Source organism: Tachyglossus aculeatus, chromosome 19 (assembly GCF_015852505.1).
Source record: "Tachyglossus aculeatus isolate mTacAcu1 chromosome 19, mTacAcu1.pri, whole genome shotgun sequence".
Taxonomy (NCBI): domain Eukaryota; kingdom Metazoa; phylum Chordata; class Mammalia; order Monotremata; family Tachyglossidae; genus Tachyglossus; species Tachyglossus aculeatus.
Window position 1 is genome coordinate 5,273,215 of NC_052084.1, and position 25,243 is coordinate 5,298,457.

Below are 25,243 nucleotides of genomic sequence, written 5' to 3' on the forward strand. Positions count from 1 at the left end.
CCTGGAAAATTTCTTTCGAAATAAGACACCCAGCCAGTCCAGGCTCACCAGATGCCTGGTGCTGCAAGGACACAATTACTCTTTCTGCTACTCAGCCTCCTCCTCTGACAGCCAAACCCGGCTCCCAGCAATGCTGTGCGGAGAAATGGCTTTGACACTTTGCGAACATGAATGAGAAATCTGCCCACATGTGCCAGCTTGGAAGCACAACAACTTCATCTTATCTGCTTCAGTTAGTTGGAATACAAGGGTCAGAGAGGGGAATGGCATCACTGCACCTCTACAGCCACCACCATCTCCCCATTGCTAGCATTTATTAATAATAATAATAAAGTATTCGTTAAGTGCTCACAATGTGCCAAGCACTGTTCTAAGGATCAATCAATCAATCAATCAATCGTATTTATTGAGCGCTTACTATGTGCAGAGCACTGTACTAAGCGCTTGGGAAGTACAAATTGGCAACATACAGAGACAGTCCCTACCCAACAGTGGGCTCACAGTCTAAAAGGGGGAGACAGAGAACAAAACCAAACATACTAACAAAATAAAATAAATAGGATAGATATGTACAAGTAAAATAAATAAATATAGTAATAAATATGTACAAACATATATACATATATACAGGTGCTGTGGGGAAGGAAAGGAGGTAAGATGGGGGGATGGAGAGGGAGACGAGGGGGAGAGGAAGGAAGGGGCTCAGTCTGGGAAGGCCTCCATCATCTATTGATCATTAACAGGATCAATAGATGGCTCATCCATTTATGTATAATTGGAAGTTTTAGGTCCCCAAAATATCTACTGGATGGGTTTAAATTTGATGTGAGGAGGATGAATTTCTCATTGACTTTCTGGCAGGGGCCCTCACCAGGCCCCACCTGACTGGTTGTGGCGTCAATAATTAAAAACAATAAATACTGTCTGCTCTACCTATTGGCTCCAGGCTGAACTTTGGAGCAGCATTCCTGTTGTTGGTCTTTGAGTTCAATAATTACACCTTGGGGCAACATTCGTTCCCTGGGATGACTGTGAGAAGCCAGTGTCCAAAGTCACTGGTTTGGGGATGGTTGCAGCCATTCTAGGCTGTAGCCATCCACCAGGGACTGATGATGTTTGCTGCTCTAATACTAAAAATGAGGCCTGGCAGCTTCAGATTTGGGGGCACCAAGTTGGCCTTTCTGCTGCTCTTATGCCCCATCAATCCCTATCCATGTTGCAATGATCCTTTTTTCTCTTTTTTATGATATTTAAGTGCTTATTATGTGCCAGACACTGTACTAAGCACGGGGGTAGATACGAGTTGATCAGGTTGAACGCAGTCCCTATCCCACATAGGGATCACAGTCTTAATCCCCATTTTACAGATGAGGTAACTGAGGCACAGAGAAGTTAAGTGACTTGCCCAAGGTCACACAGCTGACAAGTGGCAGAGCCGGGGCTGAGAACCCGTGACCTCTGGCTCCCAAGCCCGTGCTCTTTCCACTGAGCCATGCTGCTTCTCAATAATATGTTCAAAGCACTGTTCTAAGCCGTGATCAGGTTGTCCCACGGGGGGCTCACAGTCTTCATCCCCACTGTACAGATGAGGGATGAATGAACGAGTGAGTTCCTCTTCCTCCCTTCAAGGCCCTGCTGAGAGCTCACCTCCTCCAGGAGGCCTTCCCAGACTGAGCCCCTTCCTTCCTCTCCCCCTCGTCCCCCTTTCCATCCCCCCATCTTACCTCCTTCCCTTCCCCACAGCACCTGTATATATGTATATATGGTTGTACATATTTATTGCTCTATTTATTTATTTATTTTACTTGTACATTTCTATCCTATTTATTTTATTTTGTTGGTATGTTTGGTTCTGTTCTCTGTCTCCCCCTTTTAGACTGTGAGCCCACTGTTGGGTAGGGACTGTCTCTATGTGTTGCCAATCTGTACTTCCCAAGCACTTAGTACAGTGCTCTGCACATAGTAAGCGCTCAATAAATACGATTGATTGATTGAGTGACGCTGTGAGTCACTCTCCGCTCCCTCCGCCGCTCATCTCCTCACTGTGCCTCCTTCTCACCTGTCCCCCCATCGACCCCCGGCCCACGTCCTCCCCCTGGCCTGGAATGCCCTCCCTCCACACATCCGCCAAGCTAGCTCTCTTCCTCCCTTCAAAGCCCTACTGAGAGCTCACCTCCTCCAAGAGGCCTTCCCAGACTGAGCCCCCCTTTTCCTCTCCTCCTCATCACCCCCACCCTACCTCCTTCCCCTCCCCACAGCACTTGTATATTTGTACAGATTTATTACTCTATTTTACTTGTACATATTTACTATTCTATTTATTTTGTTAATGATGTGCATAGAGCTTTAATTCTATTTATTCTGAAGACTGTCTATACGTTTTGTTGTCTGTCTCCCCCTTCTAGACTGTGAGCCCATTGTTGGGTAGGGACTGTCTCTATATGCTGTCGACTTGGACTTCCCAAGTGCTTAGTCCAGTGCTCTGCTCACAGTAAGCACTCAAAAAATACGACAATGAATATAGCTTTAATTCTATTTGTTCTGATGATTTTGACACCTGTCTCCATGTTTTGTTGTGTTGTCTCCCCCGTCTAGACTGTGAGCCTGTCGTTGGGTAGGGACCATCTCTATATGTTGCCAACTTGGACTTCCCAAGCGCTTAGTCCAGTGCTCTGCACAGTAAGCTCTCAATAAATACGATTGGATGAATGTTTCTGACTTGTACTTCCCAAGCGCTTAATCCAGTGCTCTGCACACAGCAATTGCTCAATAAATACGCTTTAATTCTATTTGTTCTGACGACTCCTGACACCTGTCTATATGTTTTGTTGTCTGTTTCCCCCTTCTAGACTGTGAGCCCGTCGTTGGGTAGGGACCGTCTCTCTATGTTGCCGACTTGGACTTCCCAAGCGCTCAGTCCAGTGCTCTGCACACAGCAACTGCTCAATAAATACCCTTTAATTCTATTTGTTCTGACGACTTTTGACACCTGTCTATATGTTTTGTTGTCTGTCTCCCCCTTCTAGACTGAGGGCCCGTCTCTCTATGTTGCCACCTTGGACTTCCCAAGCGCTCAGTCCAGTGCTCTGCACACAGCAATTGCTCAATAAATACACTTTGTAATTCTATTTGTTCTGATGACTCTTGACCCCTGTCTATATGTTTTGTCGTCTGTCTCCCTCATCTAGACTGAGGGACCGTCTCTCTATAATAATAATAATGACGGCATTTATTAAGCGCTTACTATGTGCAAAGCACTGTTCTAAGCACTGGGGGGATACAAGGTGATCAGGTTGTCCCATGTGGGGCTCACAGCCTTCTTCCCCATTTTACAGATGAGGGAACTGAGGCCCAGAGAAGTGAAGTGACTCGCCCAAAGTCACACAGCTGACAAGTGGCGGAGCCGAGATTTGAACCCATAATAATAATAATGACGGTATTTGTTAACGGGATTTGAACCCATAATAATAATAATAATGGTATTTGTTAAGCGCTTACTATGTGCAAAGCACTGTTCTAAGTGCTGGGGAGGTTACAAGGTGATCAGGTTGTCCCACGGGGGGCTCCCAGTTTACATCCCCATTTTACAGATGAGGGAACTGAGGCGCAGAGAAGTGACTTGCCCAAAGTCGCACAGCTGACAGGTGGCGGAGTCGGGATTCAAACCCATGCCTCTGACTCCAAAGCCCGGGCTCTTTCCCACTGAGCCACGCTGCTTCTCTCTGTTGCCAACTTGGACTTCCCAAGCGCTCAGTCCAGTGCTCTGCACACAGTAAGCGCTCAATAAACGTTCTCGCCTGTCCCGCCATCGACCCCCGGCCCACGTCCTCCCCCGGGCCTGGAATGCCCTCCCTCTGCCCATCCGCCAAGTTAGCTCTCTTCCTCCCTTCAGGGCCCTACTGAGAGCTCACCTCCTCCAGGAGGCCTTCCCACACTGAGCCCTTTCCTTCCTCTCCCCCTCGTCCCCCTCTCCATCCCATCTTACCTCCTTCCCTTCCCCACAGCACCTGTATAGATGTATATATGTTTGTGCATATTTATTACTCTATTTATTTACTTATTTTACTTGTACATATCTATTCCATTTATTTTATTTTGTTAGTCTGTTTGGTTTTGTTCTCTGTCTCCCCCTTTTAGACTGTGAGCCCACTGTTGGGTAGGGACTGTCTCTCTATGTTGCCAATTTGTACTTCCCAAGCGCTTAGTACAGTGCTCTGCACACAGTAAGCGCTCAATAAATACGATTGATGATGATATGTTTGTGCATATTTATTACTCTATTTATTCATTTATTTATTTTACTTGTACATATCTATTCCATTTATTTCATTTTGTTAGTCTGTTTGGTTTTGTTCTCTGTCTCCCCCTTTTAGACTGTGAGCCCACTGTTGGGTAGGGACTGTCTCTCTATGTTGCCAATTTGTACTTCCCAAGCGCTTAGTACAGTGCTCTGCACACAGTAAGCGCTCAATAAATACGATTGATGATGATGTTTGTGCATATTTATTACTCTATTCATTTATTTATCTTACTTGTACCTATCTATTCTATTTATTTTATTTTGTTAGTCTGTTTGGTTGTGTTCTCTGTCTCCTCCTTTTAGACTGTGAGCCCACTGTCGGGTAGGGACTGTCTCTATGTGTTGCCAATTTGTACTTTCCAAGCGCTTAGTCCAGTGCTCTGCACCTAGTAAGCGCTCAATACGATTGATGATATGTTTGTGCATATTTATTACTCTATTTATTCATTTCTTTATTTTACTTGTACATATCTATTCCATTTATTTTATTAGTCTGTTTGGTTTTGTTCTCCGTCTCCCCCTTTTAGACTGCGAGCCCGCTGTTGGGTAGGGACTGTCTCTGTAGGTTGCCGGCTTGGACTTCCCAAGCGCTTAGTACGGTGCTCGGCACACAGTAAGCGCTCAATAAATACGATTGATGATGATGAACATCATCATCAATCGTATTTATTGAGCGCTTACTGTGTGCAGAGCACTGTGCAGAGCACATGATGATGATTGAATGATGATGATGATTGAATGAATGAATAAATACGATTGGATGAATGAATGGGGCTCCGGGGAGGGGCCCCCTCTTGGGGGATTTTTGTCGGTTTTTGGGGGTTTTTTTCCACATCCAACCGGTGCAGCAGGTCGGTCCGGCAGCTCGTACCTGCGTCCGTCCGTCCGTCAGGCGACTGAGGAGACGACGCCACGGCCGCCGCCGCTCTCGCGAGAACAAGAGCGGGAGCCGCAGCGGCCGCGCGCGCGCGCTCCCCAGCGCCCCCGCGCGTCGGTTGGTGCGCTCCGCCCGTCGCCCGCGGCTGGCGGTGTCCCGGCCGTCGTCGGCGGTCGCCATGGGCCCGGAGCGGAGGCCCTTCCAGCTGGTGGTGTTCGGCGCCTCCGGCTTCACCGGCCAGTTCGTGTCCGAGGAGGTGGCCCGGGAGGCGGCCGGCTCGGACCCGGGCGGCCCCCCGCTGCCCTGGGCCGTGGCCGGCCGCAGCCGGGAGAAGCTGCTGGCGACGCTGGCCAGGGCCGCAGACAAACTCGGTAACCCCGTAACCTTCTAGACTGTCAGCCCGTTGTTCGGTCTCTAGATGTTGTGTGTATATATATATGTGTGTTACATATATATAATATCTATATATAATATATGTGTGATATATATGTATATATATAATATGTGTGTGTTATATATGTATATATATAATATATGTGTGTGTGATATATATATGTATATATAACATGTGTGTTATATATATATGTATGTATAATATATATGTGTGTGTGTTGTATATATGTGTGTTATATATATATGTGTGTGTATATATATTATATATGTGTGTATGTATATATTATATGTGTGTGTGTTGTATATATATATATGTTCTATATGTGTGTGTTATATATATGGATATGTAATATATATGTGTGTGTTATATATATATGTATATATAATATATATATGTGTGTTATACATATGTATATATAATCTATATGTGTTATATGTATGTATATATAATATATGTGTGTGTGTTATATGTGTGTATATATAATATATATGTGTGTGTGTTATATATGTGTGTTATGTATATATTATGTGTGTGTTATATATGTGTATATATAATATATGTGTGTGTGTGTTATATATGTGTGTGTTATGTATATATTATATGTGTGTGTTATATATGTGTATGTATATGTTATATATATGTATATACATATATACTCTATATATATGCACACACACACACACACACACACACACATATATATATATATATATATATATATATATATATATATATATATATACTCTCTATATATGTCTCTGTATACCACTGTTGGGTAGGGACTGTCTCTATATGCTGCCACCTCGTCCTTCCCAAGCGCTTAGTCCAGTGCTCTGCACCCAGTAAGCGCTCAATAAATACGATTGATTGATTGATTCCCAAGCGCTCAGTACAGTGCTCTGCACACAGTAAGCGCTCAATAGTAATAATAATAATAATGATTATTAACACGTCATCCACCGGGCCTGGGATGCCCTCCCTCTGCCCATCCGCCAAGCTAGCTCTCTTCCTCCCTTCAAGGCCCTACTGAGAGCTCACCTCCTCCAGGAGGCCTTCCCAGACTGAGCCCCTTCCTTCTTCTCTCCCTCGTCCCCCTTGTCCCCCTCTCCATCCCCCTCATCTTACCTCCTTCCCTTCCCTTCCTTTAGACTGTGAGCCCACTGTTGGGTAGGGACTGTCTCTATATGTTGCCAGCTTGTACTTCCCAAGAGCTTAGTACAGTGCTCTGCACACAGTAAGCGCTCAATAAATATGATTGATTCCCCACAGCACCTGTATATATGTTTGTACATATTTATTACTCTGTTTATTTATTTTACTTGTACATATCTATTCTATTCTATTTTATTGTGTCAGAATGTTTGGTTTTGTTCTCTGTCTCCCCCTTTTAGACTGTGAGCCCACTGTTGGGTAGGGACTGTCTCTATATGTTGCCAACTTGTACTTCCCAAGCGCTTAGTACGGTGCTCTGCACACAGTAAGCACTCAATAAATATGATTGATTGATGGTATTTGTTAAGAGTTTACTATGTGCAAAGCACTGTTCTAAGCACTGGGGGGGATACAAGGTGATCAGGTTGTCCCATGTGGGGCTCACAATCTTAATCCCCATTTTACAGTTGAGGAACCTGACGCACAGAGAAGTGAAGCGACTTGCCCAAAGTCACACAGCTGACAAGTCGCGGAGCGGTATTCAATAAATACCATTGAATGAAGGAATGAGCCCTAATCATTCCGGCATTTGTTAAGCCCTTACTACGTGCCAGGCACTGTGCTAAGCGCCGGGGCCGAGTCCGGCAAACCGGGTTGAACGTAGCCCCCGTCCCACCTGGGGATCGCAGTCTCGATCCCCATTTTGCAGATGAAAGAACTGAGGCACAGAGAAGTAAAATGACGTACTAATAATGACATTTGTTAAGAGCTTACCAGGTGCCGAGCACTGTTCTAAGCGCTGGGGGGGATAGAAGTTAATCAGGTTGTCCCCCGTGGGGCTCACATTCTTCGTCCCCATTTTGCCGATGTGGGAACTGAAGAACAGAGAAGTTAATAATAATAATGATGGTATTCGTTAAGTGCTCACTATGTGCCGACCACTGTTATTTTTTGTTTTGTTTTTTAATGGCATTTATTAAGCGCTTACTATGTGCAAAGCACTGTTCTAAGCTCTGAGTTCTAATAATGACATTTATTAAGCGCTTACTATGTGCCGAGCACTATTCTAAGCACGGGGGTGGGGGGGATACAAGGTAATCAGGTTGTCCCCTGTGGGGCTCCCAGTCTTCATCCCCGTTTTGCAGATGAGGGAACTGAGGCACAGTGAAGGTAATAATAATGATGGTATTTGTTAAGCACTTACTATGTGCCGGGCACTTTTCTAAGCGCTGGGGTGGCTACAGGGTAATCAGGTGGTCCCACATGGGGCTCACAGTTGTAATCCCCATTTTGTAGATGAGGAAAATGAGGCACAGAGAAGTTAATAATAATGATGGTATTTGTTAAGCGCTTACTATGTGCCGAGTATATATATATATATATATATATATATATATATATACATATATATATATATATATATATATACACATACCTGTATATATATGTATATATGTATATATGTTTGTACATATTTTTTACTCTATTTATTTATTAATTTATTTGTACATATCTATTCTATTTATTTTATTTTGTTAGTATGTTTGGTTTTGTTCTCTGTCTCCCCCTTTTAGACTGTGAGCCCACTGTCGGGTAGGGACTGTCTCTATTTGTTGCCAATTTGTACTTCCCAAGCGCTTAGTACAGTGCTCTGCGCTTAGTACAGTGCTCTGCACTTAGTAAGCGCTCAATAAATACGATTGATGATGATGATGATGAGTACTGTTCTAAGTGCTGGGTTAAATACAGGGTAATCAGGTTGTCCCACGTGAGGCTCACAGTCTTAATCCCCATTTTACGGATGAGGAAACTGAGGCACGGAGAAGCTGTGGCTTGCCCGAGGTCACACAGCAGACAAATGGCAGGGGCGGGATTAGAACCCATGACCTGCTGGCTCCCAGGCCCTTGCTCTAAACACTCTACCATACCGGTCCCCTTCCTCCCAGCCCCCCACCCCCCGTGGGACAGGACCCCCAAATCCAAGCTCCACACTGCCCCTGCTCTCCCCCAGTCTCCAGCGAAGCCCCCAAATTCGGAGAGCCCCTTCATCCACCCAAAACTGAGCCTCTCAGACGCCACAACCCGGGTTGAGGGGTGCCCTGATCCCCCCCCGACCCGCCTTTGGAGGAGCTGCAAAATTTAAGGTGTCCCTTCCCCCCCACCCCCGCGACATCCCCCAATCTCCAGGCCGCACAGCCAATCCTGAAGTTGCGTTTGGAGGTGTTCGAGTTCAGTGAATTCCATTTTTAAAGGTTATCTAGCATCAGATCCTATTTTGGTGTGGGTTTTTCCTCCCTCGTCTTAATGCTGAAGCGTTCATACAAACCAGGGTTTCACTGAGAAAACTGCAGCAGGTGCAGTATATCTGTCTCTCTTTTTTCTCCCAACTCCCCACTCCCACGGCATTTCAGCAATAATAGTCATAACGGTATTTAAGTGCTAACCGCGTGCCAGGCACTGTACTAAGCCCTGGAATGGATATAAGTAAGCCGAGGTGGACACAGTCCCTGTCCCACTTGGGGCTCACAGTCTCAATCCCCATTTTACAGATGAGGGAACTGAGGCACCGAGAACTAAAATGACTTGCCCAAGGGCACACAGCAGAGAAGTGGAAGAGCCGGGATTAGAACCCATGACTTTCTGACTCCCAGGCCCCCATGGCCACCTAACAGACTCCAGATTGTGCCACCATATCCTAGACCTGGGGTAGCTTTCAAACCACCACATAAGCGCAAACACTCTTTCTTTCAGGCACACCCCCCTCCCCCCCCGCCACACACACACACACACACCACCCCCACCCACCCCCCGCTCCCTGATATTACATTTTCTTTCCTTTTTGCCCTTCCAACATATGCCTGTACACTAGTTCCTACTCAAACCTCCCCTTTTAAGCCAATCCTGGGGAACACACCTTCCTCCTCACCCACACACATAGAGAAAGCTGTAATCAATTCATTCGGTTCCAGTTGACAACTCATCTAGGTGTTACTGACCTAGACTTCTATGCCTGGTTTGGTGCTGACCTACATATGACCAAACTGTTGTCAACCTTTCCCTCATCAAAGAAATCCAATTTTGCCAAGTTAAGTGAGGGATTTGTATGGCTATGGGAGGGAGGGAAGGATTGATTAACCTGTATCTACCCAGAGTATAGAACAGTGCTTAACAGATACCATCAAAAAAAAAAAAAAGGATTGGGGCATCAAAGTCCATTTCATATATGAACCTCTATGAGTGTGGCAGACCTAGTTATACAGAGAGGAAGGTTGCACAATAATCAGTTGGGTCAATTCATCCAGTGCAAGAGTAGCCTTGCATTAGGCTGGTACGTTTCTAGGAACTGTTAGTGTCTCCACTTAACCACGGCACGATACACTTCCCTCTCAGAACGCTAATGAGTTTTTCATATGTTGGAAGTATTTCTTGCCCTCATTAGAAACCACCTTAAAACTGTAAGTCTTGCTTGAGAATTCGCTTGCAATATATTCGATGATTTTGCCTTCCTGATTCATGAGTAACTGGTTAACTATTAGACTTTATCAGTCTATTATTAATTATCAGTCTTTTAGACTGTGAGCCCACTGTTGGGTAGGGACTGTCTCTATCTGTTGCCAACTTGTACTTCCCAAGCGCTTAGTACAGTGCTCTACACACAGTAAGCGCTCAATAAATATGATTGATTAATTATTGGAAGAGAAGATTGAGTGCTCATATGTAGAATTTGGTTGTTCCAGGTTCCTCTTATGGTGTTTTTTCTCCATTTCTAGGAAGACCAACGCTGACTTCCGAAGTGGGTATAATAATCTGTGATGTCAGTGATCCTGCCTCTCTTGATGAAATGGCTAAACAGGCAGCTATTGTTCTCAACTGTGTAGGCCCAGTAAGTAATCAGGCCTTTTGAGTGCTCAGAGAGAAAATGAATTCACTCATTTATAGTAAAATTTTGAATTTAAAATTCCAGGTGTGAGATGAGGGCATTGAAGTAGTTAATAAATGACCGAGCTTCTGCCAGTAAATATTAATGTAAGGGTCCTGTCATAAGGTTGGGGATGGTGGCCAAGGGTGTTGTGGTGAGACTTTTAGGCGAGTAGAGGCCAGGGAGTTGGCTTTCCTGGCCTTTTCTCAGCATGACCTAGAGCCAGCTAGAGGTCCAGTATCCAGTATGCTGGATCTTTCCCTCATTCTTCTGCCTGCCCCAATGAAGTGTAAATGACAGACAGACTCTATATTTGGACAGACTCATATGCCAGAGAATCTGGAACAACTACTGACCTTGGTGGAGGCCAATCCCCTCAACTACTTTGTGTCTCAATTTAGGCCTACTTCCTACATGGGAAGATTTGTAGGGTTACGTTAAATACATTTTTATAAAGCTAATCTGCTTGAGTTGTAGAAATGATTTACCCTAGAGCCCAAGAGTACTAAAAAGAGATACAGAATGGAAACCGACATACTCTTCTTTTTCCTTATAAAAATACCAGACTTTTCCCAAGGGTAACAAAGTAGGTTGCCTTGGTGTTTGGAAGAGAATTAGAGCTGGGATTCTTTTCCTTGTTTCGTTGTATTTTCTCTGTCAAATAAATGGATATCCTGAACCCTGTATCCAGCACTGTTTAATGCTACAGTTAAAATCTCCTTGAAATAAAGGGTAAGATCTGCAAACGGGGAGCAAAGGGATAGAATTTGGTGGGGGGTAACTATTATTACGAATAAAATAGTTCCTAAGGAGTAGCATGATTATTCAGTTTGTAAATGCTCTAGTTTCTTGGCTTCTCCCTTCTGCCCATTTTTGGGTTATTTCATTACTTTTTGGCATCTTCACTGGTAAAAGGAGAGGAATTAAAACCCAAATCAGTTAATTTGCTACTTGTTCTGGCAGAGTGTTTCTTGGGGAAGAATATACTGGGTAAAAATTGATTTTTTTGCTCATCAATGGAATTCAGTTATCCATGGTGTCCCTGATCCCAGTAATATAGAAAATTGAGAGTTGGATACATTACCACTGAAAATTAGATTTAAAAAATAGTTAAATAGAGCATACTAGTAGGGATAGATATTTGAAAAATATAGAAAGTTAATTTTTATTGCCTCACCTTTAAATAATTTCCATGATTTTAGGCAAGATTACAGAGTATTAGTTTGGCTGTAATATGCTTTTGTATTCCCTTAGTATCGGTTTTATGGAGAACCTGTAGTGAAAGCGTGCATTGAAAATGGAGCTAGCTGCATCGACATCTGTGGGGAGCCTCAGGTATGTAAACTATGAATGGAAATAACTACATTTGGCAGAAAACAACTGAATTCATAAGTGAAGTATAATAGTCAAGATAAATAATTGAATGTACAATTGAATAAACATATATACAGAAGTGCTGGGGTTACTATAACATTCTAAATGCTAGAGTTGGCTGGAGGTAATATAACATATAGAGTGCTGGGAATTAATTGGGGAAGACTTATTGGTGGAAGTAGGATTTTAGGATGGTATTGAATGTGGGAGAGATGTGGCCTCTCCGATTGGGAGGGGAAGGGGTGCCTAGTATGGGGTGCAGTGGGAGCTTGAGGGTGGAGGCAGGAGAGTCAGAGAGGGTGAGGAGATCACCTTGAGAGGTAGAAAGCAAGCAAGCTGGGGAATAGAAGGTGAAGTAAGCAGAAAAGTAAGTTGAGTTCTTGGAGAGCTTGAAGCCAATTGTGAGGAGCTTCTGTTTAAAGCTGGGGGACACAGGAAACCCATGGAGGGTTTTGAGGAGAGATGTGAGCCAAGTGGCACTTAAGAAGATGATTCGTGTAGCCACAGCACATAATATAGGTTGGAGGGAGGAGAGACTGGAGACAGTTAAACCACCGCAATATAATAATAATAATAATGGTGGCATTTGTTAAGCGCTTACTATGTGCAAAGCACTGTTCTAAGCGCTAGGGGGGATACAAGGTGATCAGGTTGTCCAACGTGGGACTCACAGTCTTAATCCCCATTGTACAGATGAGGTAACTGAGACTGAGAAGTTAAGTGACTTGTCCAAGGTCACACATGTGGCGGAGCTGGGATTCGAATCCATGACCTCTGACTCCAAAGCCCGTGCTCTTTCCACTGAGCCACGCTGCTTGTATGGGTTTTGAGTGGCTGTTTGGGTTGAGAGGAAGAGGGGCATCCAGGAAGTGTGTAGGAAGGACAGGGAGAATTTGTTATTTAAGCTAAATGTGAGTGTTTAAAGAAAATAAAGAGTCGGGCATGACACCGAGGTGGTGGGCTTCTGGGACAGGGCAGATGTTGGGGTTATCCACTGAGATGGGAAAGTTATGAGGGGTTAGTGAATTTAGGGGGAAAGATGAATAGTTGTGTTTCGGACATGCAGTGTGATCTATTGCAGTGAATTTAGGACTGGGAGATGGGAGACCTGGGTTCTAGTCTAAAGGTCTTTCTGTGGCCTGCTGGTTGACCTTGAGCAAGTCATTTAATCTCTCCGGGCCTCATCTGGAAAGTGGGGGTGTTGCCTGTTCTCTCTAGCTCTTTGCAAGCCCTGTGTGGAATAGTGACTGCCTCCCGTCTGATCACCATGCATATAACCCAGCGTTAGCAAAATGCTTTTGCATTTAGTTAATACCATGATTAAAATTAAATAGATGCGTTTGTTCAGTGAAAAAGTTACTGAAGGGTGGATGTGCCCTTTGGAAAGATTTGGCAACTGGTCCAACAAGTCTTAAGTAATATTTGCACCAGGTGATCTTTACTCTTTGACGATAAGACCTGAACCCAACCAAAACTGTGCAAACCCCATATCCAGTGCTTAATATATCAGATACTCGCCAACCGGTGACTGAAGCCACTTGAGTTCCACTGAAATTTATCTTTTAGACCGGGAGATTCAACTTTCTTTAGAGAACATACCCCTGTTATCTTGTGGTTTCATCTGAAGTACTTCCACTCCTCCCATTAGACAGCTCACCCTTATGTACCCCATCCTCACATCCATGTCTCCTTTTCCCACCTAGCATCTCTCCTTCTTTCCCCTTGTCCCCTCCCACACTTCCACTAATGTGCAAATAGAAATACTGAGCTGAGCCTTCAGGTAGAGACACCAGGAGCTCTGAAAAAAATCACCTTCCTTTACTGTTCCTCGTTTTCACCAGCTACTGCTGCTTTTTCACTCCACTGCTCCAATAGATAATTCCCAGTTTTTTCCAGTCACTTGACATCACTGAAATGAAACACTTAAAAAAAATCAGTAATTACATGAAAAATAAATTCAGCTTATTCAGCTTAAAAACCCCAAAGTCAACCTTCCAGATATTGTTCTACTTAATAATAATAATAGCATTTATTAAGCGCTTACTATGTGCAAAGCACTGTTCTAAATGCTGGGGAGGTTACAAGGTGATCAGGTTGTCCCACGGGGGGCTTAATCCCCATTTTACAGAGGAGGTAACTGAGGCACAGAGAAGTGAAGTGACTTGCCCAAAGTCACACGGCCGACAATAGGCGGAGCTGGGATTTGAACCCATGACCTCCGACTCCAAAGCCGGTGCTCTTTCCACTGAGCCACGCTGCTTCTTACTTATGGTACTATGCATCTTCCACTCTGGCAAAACAGATATTTCAAATACTTGTTCAGGTCAACATTGGCAGATTAAAACAAACAATCAATTATATTTACTTAGCATGTACTGTACCGATCACTTGGGAGAGTACAATACAACTGAGTTGGTAGACACGTTAGGTCAGAATGCCCAAGCGAAAGCATTTAACAACCTCTGTTACTGCTAATAAGACCAGGACTTCTGAAGTTACACATTTCCTCGTGTAATAAAGCAAGCAGAAACTAGTTGGCTGGAACCAGGGCCCCTTGGGCAAGGTCTCTGGGAGTTTTACTTCAAAACTAAAACTACAAGCCTTTTAGTAGGAGTTCTAGCCTACCAGAGGAACCAGACTGCAGGGCCTGGGGGACATGGGGCACAGAGAAGTGAAGAGACTTGCCCAAGGTCACACAGCAGACAAGTGGCAGAGCTGGGATTAGAACCCAGGCCCGGGCTGTATGCACTAAGCCAATCTGAGTAGAGGAGCAGAGTTTCAGGCTTCTTGCAGCTCAGAGCTGTTCACAACAGTCACGGTCACAGCCTTTCCAGGGTCTAAAAGGTGAGAAGACTGGGCACTGCTGGGGTCTGCCACCCTCCCAGCTGGAGAAGAGACAGGAGGGAATCCTTTTGGAGGCCCTGGCCACCTGGAATGAAAGGACCTCCCTGATGTGTCCCGACGCTTCTGCCCCAACTGCCTCCAGTAGCTTCCCAGCCAGAGACAAGACTAGCAGAAATCCCAATGGGGTGGGCAGCAGGTCCCAGAGAAAATAGGAAATGAAGTAATACCAAAGTAGCAAGGAATGGGTCCTAATTCTTGTCTGTCTCAATTCAGTTGTTCAAGAACATGTTGTGTAATACTGTTTGAGGTGGGTTGTGGACTGTGTCCAACCTGATTAGCTTATATCTACTCCAGCGCTGAGTACAATACCTGACAGAGTAAGTGCTTAACAAATACCCTACCACTTTTGGATTTTACAGTTTCTGGAAGAAATGCATTGGAAATATAACGAGAAAGCTGCAGAGAAAGGCGTGTATATCATTGGCAGCAGTGGCTTTGATTCCATTCCTGCTGATCTGGGTGTACTATATACCAGAAATATGTTAAAAGGTAAGTTTGTTATTGTAATTGTAGCATTCATTCGATAGTCTTGCTGAGTAAATAATAAGGCCACCATGACTGATGTCCATTTTCAGAAATCTATACATTCAAGGATTAACATTCTGAAGCCTTGACTACAGTGTCCTTGATCTGAAAAGTAGGAGGGAGAGCGGGTTTTGAATCCCCACTTAGTAGATGAGGGAACTGAGGCCCAGAGAAATTAAATAACTTGCTCATGGTCTTCTAGCAGGCAACTAGCAGAGCTGGGATTAGAAACCAGGTCCTTTGACTCTCAGGCCCCGTAGCCTGGAAGTAGCATTTTGTTGGAATCTAAATGTTGAAGTCCTTAGTAGTTTATTTTTATTGTGAGCATTTGATAGTCATTCAAATTAAATAATTTGCCACTACTATATGTGTCAAATGTTCCAAAGATGAGATGTGCTTGTTAGGTCTAGTGTCCTTTAGCTTTAATCCAAATCTGATCTAAACTGTTGAAATGATTTAGTTTTTTCACTGGCCAAGTGCGAAAGCCAGAGCAAGCAAAGCCCCTCATGTTTTATTTTACTTTTTGGATCTTGCTGTGCCTTTAGGGACTTCATAGAGTTATAATGGACAATTACTGTGGCCCAAGGGCCGCTTCATCTTTGTAAGTACATAACAAATATCATCATCATCATCATCAAGTAGAGCAAGAGTTTAGGCCATGAAGTGCAGCCATTTTTTCCAGGCCCCTTGACTTGTTCTGGGAGCCGCAGCATCGCAACATGTATCTGTGGCAGCCTGTCCCAAAGGAACTAACTCCCTCTCACTCAACAAACCCTTAACTTCTAAAGGTTAATATGGAGGGGCTTACAAAAATGCCTAAATGCTTAAAACTATGTATGAATTGACAGCTACCATAATTTTTGACAATCATGACAAATGATAATCTGTCATTTAAAAAAAATTATGGATATCAGCTAAGGAGTTATTGTAATTCTCTTTCTTTAGAATGCTGCTATTTTATTTTTGTGATTCTTGGACACATAAGGAAAAAGTCCACACTAACTTTACACACAGATGAAAAGTAAGAACTGGCCTTTTAGCTGTAGCGGGTCAGTTTATGGAGATTGTCTTTTTTTACTTGTCATTAGGATAAGGGTAATGGACTACACCTAATTTAAATGGTGTTCTCCAGAAGGAACAGTGATTAGCAAATGGTTTTGTGATAACCCAGGACGGTTTGTAAATTCATCTAACTTTAAGCCCAGGGAATTCCAAATTCCAAACCATATACCTTCATTCCGTGTAGATGAATTATGTGAATGAAGTGCCATTTCAGGGTGATGGATTATTTCCAAAAAGTCATAGGCTAAACTTTTCAATGTGTTACATTCTGCTTTTACCTATTTCTTGGCCACCCTTCTGACTAAAGGGCATGTTGTTCATAGTGAAAGTAGGGTATAGGTGAATTAGTATAGCCTGCATTTGTTTGCATAGTCTATTATGGAGCAATATTTCATTTTTTATTTTTTTCCCCTTCCCAAGGTACGCTGACTGCTGTTGAAAGCTTCTTGACTGTAAATTCAGGACCTGAGGTTAGTTGTTTAATACGTGTATGTATGTAATTCATATCTGTTTTTCTAATAAACTAATAAGAAAATGCAAACTGGTCGCATTTTGGAATGTCTTTTTAATCCGATGATAGTTTATTCCTCCAAAGTGCCATCTAATTAGATGAGGTGAATTTTCTCTAGTAACTGGATATTTTCAATAAAATATGGAGAATTTATAGTAGGAGTAAAAATGAATTCTGGTTCTTGAGTTTATAATCCAATGCCCACCTTTAGAATTTAAGGGTTTGTTGAGTGAGAGGGAGTTAGTTCCTTTGGGACAGGTTGAACAACCTTAGCCCCATGGCAGTCTCTGGAGTCAAATAAGCAGCTTCAGAAGTTTATTATTATTATTATTGTTATTATGCTAATAATGGCATTTATTAAATGCTTATTGGGAGCCATTTTAGGAGAGAATCATAGGTCTGAAAAATCAGTTTATAGGGCGGTTATATACGTAACTGCTTGTCTTAAGTGTGCATTCTTGTAATAAGTAAATAAAAAGATAGATTATTTAAATATTATTTACTACTCTTCTAGAGATATTGTCTTTATCATCTGAAATATTTCACTAGGGCATGTGTATTCATGACGGTACCTGGCAATCAGCAGTTCATGGTTTTGGAGATCAGAATCGTCTGAAAGCACTACGGAAACAGGCGAAGAATAAACCTCTTCCAACTGTCGGTGAAAAAATGAAAAGGAGGTACAAGATTTGAATTAAATGTCTTCGTTATCTTACTGGTGATTTGAATATTATCAGAGTATAAGAAATGAAAGCAGGTATTCCTGCTTAATTAAGCATCTGTAAATATGCATAAAGGCTATTGTGATGAATGTAAAATTAAGGTCAAATGATAAAAGTAGAAATAAGATGTAACGCATCATTTGAAGAAGAAATGCCATATATGGATCCTTGGAACCTGGGGAAAGAAGTTAGTTTCTTAATGGCTTATAGAATCTGAATCCAAGATCAAATGTGCCTGAAATATTTTTCAAATCCAGCTATTTTGGACCATAGTGATTTCTAGGGATTACAAATTGAAATAAACCTCCTTTACCCTAAATTAGGGAATTGCAGAATTGTACTACCTATAGCTGGGTGAGACCTGGAAGGGGCTTCTAGAAATGATCTGGCTTCAGCCGGCTGAATAAGGAAACCAAACCATCCAAGAAAAATGGTAGGCTGGTCTTTAAAATGTAGATCTCTAGGGAGAGACTCTCCAACTCCCCTTCGGAAGCTCAATTCACAGGGCGTTATCAGACTGTTAGTCAAGAAGTCTCTCATTTTACATTTGCAGCTCATTTCTTGTGTGATCCTTTTTGGATATGGAAAACTGGTCAGCAGTCTGCTCATTGGACTGCTTTATACAGTTCACCATTATTGGACTGTCCATCGTTCTCTCATCATCATTCCCACTCCTCATTGGCCAGGAATATTTGTGATATGAAATAAGAGCATAGTTAGCTTGTTTAGGAGTGGCTGGTTCTTAGAAATCTGCCAGAGGGGGCTTGAACGGAGAGGATATTCAAGACTTGATCAGCAGTCTTCATTGACTACATTGATGCAGCAAGGTTTTTAATTATCATAAACCTGCCCATGGTCCAGGATTTTTTGACCAATCAACTTTCGTCCTGCTATTCCTCCAAGGAACAGCGAAAGGGTTCACGAAGAGCCGGCTGTCTCTTCTGTTCTGAAAGGGAGCTGAGACTGGCAGAAATGAACTCCCTCTGTCAAAGCTCTCCCCAGCCCTTCCATCTCTTCTCTCCTAAACTCTCCTAGGCCAGCTTTCTGAGCCACTTCCCTTGCTGCAGGTACCATTCCTCATCACTAGATATAGCCCTTAAACTATTTGAAGTTAAGGGGATTAAAGTGTTGCTGACATTCCTACCTCTTTTTAGCACAGATTGCCCTGTAAATAATGAAAAAAGTCATGGTTAGTGTTTTTCTTTCTTGCAGGTGGCCAGTGTCATACACAAGGGAACTGAAACAGTATTCCGTCCCATTCATGGGAGCCGATGCCTCCGTTGTAAGACGAACCCAGCGTTATTTGTATGAAAATCATGAAGAATCACCAGTAAGTTTGCATGATTTAGGTTGTGCTCTTTTTTAATCTTACGTTTCCCTTATTTAATATGCCCAGTTTTCCAATTTTCAAAACTGTAGGATTTTCTTACCCCACAGGAAAAAGTTCTCAAATTACTCCATGTGTTTGCAATACTTTTTCCCCATCAGTCCATAGCACTTAGTGCCTACTGGGTGCTGAGCCCAATGTTTTAAAGTGTAATTGTTGCATTTATAAATGATCAGAGGAACAAGTTTAAAATATGTCCCTGGAAATAAACCTGTATTTTTAATAAGTAGGATCTCACAAGTCAAAAAGACCTTTTTTCAGTTTTTGAGGGATTTGTTTTTAATGAAGTGATCCCTGCCTGCCTAGTGCCTGTAGCCGGCTGTAGCACAGTGGACCAGTAGACAATTGCCAGGGTAGCTGCCTCGGTCACCCCAGTGGCTGTCAATTGGTAGCCAACTATTTTCAGGATTCCTGCTGCAACAGCCAGAAGTAGGACTGCTGGCTGGAATGGCTCACCATCAGTGCAGTCAGATGAAAGAACCACTTGGGAGGGTCTCAGAGCAACTGAGTGGGCCATATATCACAGAAGACTGAGTTGAAAGTACCCAACATTCATGCATTATTGAAATGTGGATGTGGCTGAAATGCAGGGTGACATTTTATAACATTGTCTTCCTAATTTAGGTGCAGTATGCTGCTTATGTAACTATAGGTGGCATCACCTCTGTTGTGAAATTGATGTTTGCCGGCCTTTTCTTCTTATTCTTTGTTAAGTTTCGCGTTGGAAGACATCTCCTACTAAGAGTAAGTATTGTGGCCTCTAATTTAGAGTTTCAAAAGCATTCATCCACTTGTTCTCTTGAAAGTCTATGAATGCCTTTCCTGTCTTTCAGTTTCCATGGCTGTTCTCCTTTGGGTATTTCACAAAACAAGGACCAACACAGAAACAGGTAATCCTTTCTTTCCAACTTGTAAAACACTTTGGTCACAGAAATTATCGGGTTCAGTTTTGAGATCAGTAACTTGAAGTCTGAGCTTATTACTTTGAAAATCTGATCCTTTTTGAGTGTGTATTTTGGGAAAATGCTTCCTTTTTCATTGTGGACCATGTCTCACCCAGTGGTCCTTTCCAGTTACTATGGCAAAGTCTCTGACCAAAACCGACTTCAGATATTCCCATCCTCCCTCTCCCGTTAATCCTAAACTGTCTTCGGCTAAGTTATTAGTCTGTTAAAAAAAAATTAAAAATGAGTAAGGAATGTTTGGAAAGGTAGGAGGACATTGGCTTTTTTATGCAATAAAAATTTCTTCAGATGAAAATTGATGGTAATATGTTTGAAAAGGATATTAGGTTTTCAGTACTGCCTTGCTGTTTTTGTTTTGCAGATAGATGATGGATCATTTACATTTACATTCTTTGGCCAGGGATACAGCCAGGGCCACAGCCCTAAACACGGCAAACCAAATGTCAAAATTTGCACTCAAGTGAAAGGACCAGGTAAGGCAGCATAAATATATGACTTTAAGTAAACTTTAGCATCATTTCCTCCATGCTGATCAGTGATAGATTCCACTGAGTAGCCGCAAAGTAGCATCAATCTAACAGTTGCTCCCTGTGCGAAGGCCGCTCTGAGTAGTGCTAAGTCCCGAAATGGTGACAGTGATTTACCTGAGCAATCATGGACTGTTGCAGCAGGAGTGGAAGGCTGAAGATATGGACTGTACAATCCTTTGGGCAGGGAATGTGTCTACCACTCTGCTATATTGTACTCTCCCAAGCATTTAGTACAGTGCTCTGCATGTAGAGAGTCCTCAATAAATATGATTAAATAATTAATTGATTGACTTGAGATCTTGAGATCTCCAGTAGGTTGAGTTGAGGAAATTTTCTGGCTGCAAAGGGTAGTTGTGAACTTTGGCACAAAAACAGATCAGTTCTTCTGTGTTTTTTTTTTTAAGTAAAATAATTCCTCGACTCTGCTGCCTACTTGTCTCTAGCGGTGACCTGTGGGTGGCCTATTTTCCAGGGTCCACCACACTCCAGGCTTTGGTCTGTGTACCTTGCCTTTATCTGTACTAATTGACCTTTGGCCTTATTACCTTAAACAGAGGTTTGGATACAGAATGCTCATTTGCATCTGGGTTCCTAGAGCAAAGGTAATGATTGAGTAACTCTGCCTTTTTGGAAGAACTAGATGTCTTTCTAAATAACCGAACTGGGAGGTTGGAATAGAATCCAGTTCCTCCAGTTCTATCCAAAATTATTTTGCAAGCCAGCCCAGCAGTAGACAGTGACTTGCAGTGCCTTACCCAGTAGAAAACTACTTTTCACTGCACCCAATGTGAAATGGTTAACCAGACATTTGACTCTTCAGCCACATCCTCACACACATTATTACCATCATCTTTAAATTTGCGGCATTTTGCTTATGTAATAAAAATCCCCTATTGGTTTTTTGTTGTTGCTTTTGTATTTGTTTTTTTTAAAGCATTTACTATGTGCCAGGCACTGTGCTAAGCACTGGGGGAGTACAAGTTAATCAAGTTGGACATAGTCAATGTCCCACATGGGGCCCACAATCTGAAGCCCCATTATACAGATGAGGGAACTGAGGCACAGAGAAATGAGGTGACTAGTCCAAGGTCACCCAGCAGAGAAATGGTGGAGCAAAATTAGAACTCACGTCCTGCTGACCCCCAGGCTGCTCTTTCCACTAGGCCATGCTGCTCTCTATTGGGTTACGTGAAAGGCTGTTTTTCACTCATGGGATTATACCGTTCTCTTTTGAATCATGTACCTTGTTAGAACTACTAATGTTTCAAAAGTACCTTTTTCTTTATCTCCTGTTTCCTGAAGAGCCTGGCTATGTTGCTACCCCAATAGCCATGGTTCAGGCTGCTGTGACCCTTCTGAAGGACACCCCTTCTCTTCCCAAAGAGTGAGTTGATTTTTTTTTGTCTATCAGTATGATGATTTTTCCCTTGCTGTTCTGCCTATTTTACAGTGGTTCTTAACCTTTGCATCTACAAATCAGAATGTCCAGTTCCATTGATGTACTGCCCTTAAAACCTCAACCAGTTGTCTGCTTTTTCCTGCCAGAATATTAATGGAATGAAAGGGAGTAAAAGTGGTGGGGGTGGGGGGGAGGAGAGATAGGGAAAGGCATGTAGAAGGAACAAGGGAGCAGCGTTGATTATTGTGGTTCAAAAATGGCCACAGGGTCTCAGGCTAGATGGCTAGAGAAACATCCTGTCCTGCTGGGCGAGACAACAAGCAAGGGAATGCATGGTAAACTCAACCTCACTAATACCTTCAGTTGCTTCAGCCATGCCTCTTATTATCATTTAAGAACGATTGTTTGTTCCCCTATTCGAAAATAAGCTTTTTGAGGACAGGGATTGTTTGTGTCCTGGGCTTCTGTTGTTTTTCCTAACCTCTACATCAAGTGCAGGGCATTCAGTAGCACTTAATACCTTTATTACTACTGTTAGCATTGTTCATGTGGGAAATAAGGGGGTGGATGCCAACCTTCTCATCAACCTCAGATAACAGAAAAAATATGATTATAACATGGTATTATTACACACAATGTGCCAAATACCTGGCTAAGCTCTGGGGTACATACAAGGTAATTAGATCAGGCTTGCAGCCTAAAAACTAGGAAGAGCAGGTATCTTACCTCCATTGTACAGATAGGGAAACCGAGGCCCAGGGAGATTGAGTGGCTTGTCCTCAGTTGTGCGGCTAGCCGACGGCAGAGCTAGAACTAGAATGTACTGGTGGAGTTAATATATGCTTTTTTGATATCATCGTGCTATTTGTAAGTGTGCTAGCTTCTGAAAAGTAGGCACAGTCTTGGGGAGAAAACACACTTGTATTCACTGTAGAGCAAGTGGTTTCTGACACTGCCTCTCTTGGTTTCCCTAGATTCATTCATTCATTCAATCGTATTTGTTGAGCGCTTACTGTGTGCGGAGCACTGTACTAAGCGCTTGGGAAGTACAAGTTGGCAACATACAGAGACGGTCCCTACCCAACAGTGGGCTCACAGTCGAGAAGGGGGAGACAGACAACAAAACATATTAACAAAATAAAATAAATAGAATAGTAAATATGTGTTATCGACAAGTAGGGTGTGAAATAGGTTAACTCGGTGTAAATTGGCTGCAGGGTTCTTGTACCCAGGGTGGTGATGCAGATAGGAAAAATGACTCGGACACATGAGTTCAGATAGAGGCAGCATCAGAAACAGCAATTTCTTTGTTGCAGCTGAAGTCCATAATAACCAGGGACATAACATCGTGACTCTTTTTACATTCTTTTGGGGTTTTTTTTTCTAGAATTGATCACGTGTGAATCTTCAGCATTTGTGGATTATTTAGTATTGAAGTAAATCACTCAGATGTGCAACCGACTATAAAAATGCCAGTTTTGCTAAGACAACTTGACTTTAAAATCGAGATGGTTTAATAATTTCATTTTACAGTAGTTGGTGATTTTTCCATATAATCTAGGGCCTGTAAATGAAGAAATTGTTTAGTTTTTGCCAAATAACTCAAACTGTTACCCACAACTGCAATACTGTTTTTCTAGCCTTGACTTATCTGAACTGTGACTCTACGGATGGAAAGCTATTGTAATACTTCAAGGTACTAATGCTCAAGTTTCTAATGGCATGTCATCTATTAGAACAATGGTAGTAAATATGGGAAAAGGTAGGGGCTACTAAGTAAGCAAAAACTCTGTAAACTTGACTATGCTGTGGTACCTTGGCATCAGTTTTCTTGTGTGCAGGTACATGTTTATTTAAATAACTATATTGGAGAGAAACTATATTTTTGAGGGCAGTAAAAATTGCCTTGGGTCTGTTACAACTCAGGTCCAGTGGAAATCACAGGCCAGATGACCATGAAACCTAGGGTTTCACTGGGTATTTTTCTGCATTTCTTACTGCTCTGTAATTTATTAATTCTTATGTTTTCCAGGGGTGGTGTTTTTACTCCAGGAGCTGCTTTTTCCAAAACCAAACTGCTGGACAGACTGAACAAACATGGCATTGAATTTAGTGTCATTAGTCACCCGGAGATCTAAACATTTAAAATTATTCCAGGGGTGTTAAAAAAAATTGCATGAATTAGCCCTGCATTTGATTTTGAATTGCCTGCAGAACAGAGAGTATGAAAAAACTTAAAATGTTTACATTAAATCTAAGATTCAGTGCTATACTGGCTAGTTTGCACTAACAAATTTCAAATCTTAATTGATTGTGGAAAGGATTATACTTACTGAGATTTTTTTTTCCTCAAACCATGATAATCTGCTCTAAATAAGTGGTAGTGAGATGGCAAGACAAAGTGAGGGGTATATATCAGCAACTGCACAACTGAAACAGTGTACTTGTAGAGGGAGAAGTGGGTTATTCAAAGGGAAATGGCCACTCTAACCTTGCCCTAAGAACCACCTCCTCACAAACAACATTGCTCTGCTTCTTGACTGTGCCTTAGCTTCGTAACACTGCACTGGTGGATAATTATTATTACATGCTACCTTGTTCCTTGGATAGTTCTCTCAAGAGCTGGGATTAATGGGACTTGGGAGTTTTGGAGTCATTTCTTCAGAATTCAATAAAGAGTTGCTGATCGGATGTCTTAATTCATTTACTTGATGTATGAATATTCTGTATGGTTAAGGCCTGCCTGGTTGGTGACTGACATTTACTCATTCATCATCACCGTGGCAACCCACCAGGGACTCAAACTGCTTTTTCACTGCTGTCACTCTTTAACCCCGAGCCCCTCTACATTGTCTTGGAATACCAGGGGTTGGCAGGGAAGCATGCTGACCCCCAGCTCTCTTCACCTCATCTTGCCTTGTAGTGCCCTTAAGTTTTTCCCTTTTTAAATCAAAACCAAATTCCCAGCAGTTCCACCCAGCTCCTTACTATGAGCATTTGAATCCTTCCTCCTAGGAAGGCACTTTGCTTTTAAGAATCAACAGGCATTGGTAGGAGTTGATGGAACTGAAATACTTTCAGAACTCAAGACCTAGAAATTGATCAGGTTAGTTAGTTCTCAAAGCCACTGACTAGAGCACATTTTCCACCCTTTACAGGGAAAGCTGTTCCAAGCCTCAGTTTACTCGTAGTCCTGAACTTCCACATCACATATGGACACCA

The 25,243-nt window shown here is 42.6% G+C and overlaps 1 protein-coding gene across 1 annotated transcript; it reads left to right on the forward strand.

Annotated features, from left to right (window-relative positions):
- The first annotated feature begins 5,319 nt into the window (after positions 1–5,319).
- SCCPDH (saccharopine dehydrogenase (putative)) lies at positions 5,320–24,724 on the forward strand. Its single transcript, XM_038761051.1, has 12 exons — positions 5,320–5,548; positions 10,494–10,606; positions 11,897–11,977; positions 15,280–15,409; positions 16,928–16,977; positions 17,568–17,698; positions 18,953–19,070; positions 19,752–19,871; positions 19,961–20,017; positions 20,454–20,565; positions 21,925–22,006; positions 24,054–24,724. The coding sequence occupies exons 1-12, from the start codon at positions 5,356–5,358 to the stop codon at positions 24,157–24,159; spliced, it is 1,293 nt and encodes a 430-aa protein (XP_038616979.1). The 5' UTR covers positions 5,320–5,355; the 3' UTR covers positions 24,160–24,724.
- The last annotated feature ends 519 nt before the right edge of the window (positions 24,725–25,243 follow it).

Bases quoted from the DNA above. Each gene is read 5' to 3' on its own strand.
- SCCPDH (XM_038761051.1), top strand. From the start codon at position 5,356: ATGGGCCCGGAGCGGAGGCCCTTCCAGCTGGTGGTGTTCGGCGCCTCC. The intron at 5,549-10,493 runs GTAACCCCGTAA...CTCCATTTCTAG, and splicing joins CAGGGCCGCAGACAAACTCG to GAAGACCAACGCTGACTTCC. The intron at 19,872-19,960 runs GTAAGTATTGTG...CCTGTCTTTCAG, and splicing joins GAAGACATCTCCTACTAAGA to TTTCCATGGCTGTTCTCCTT.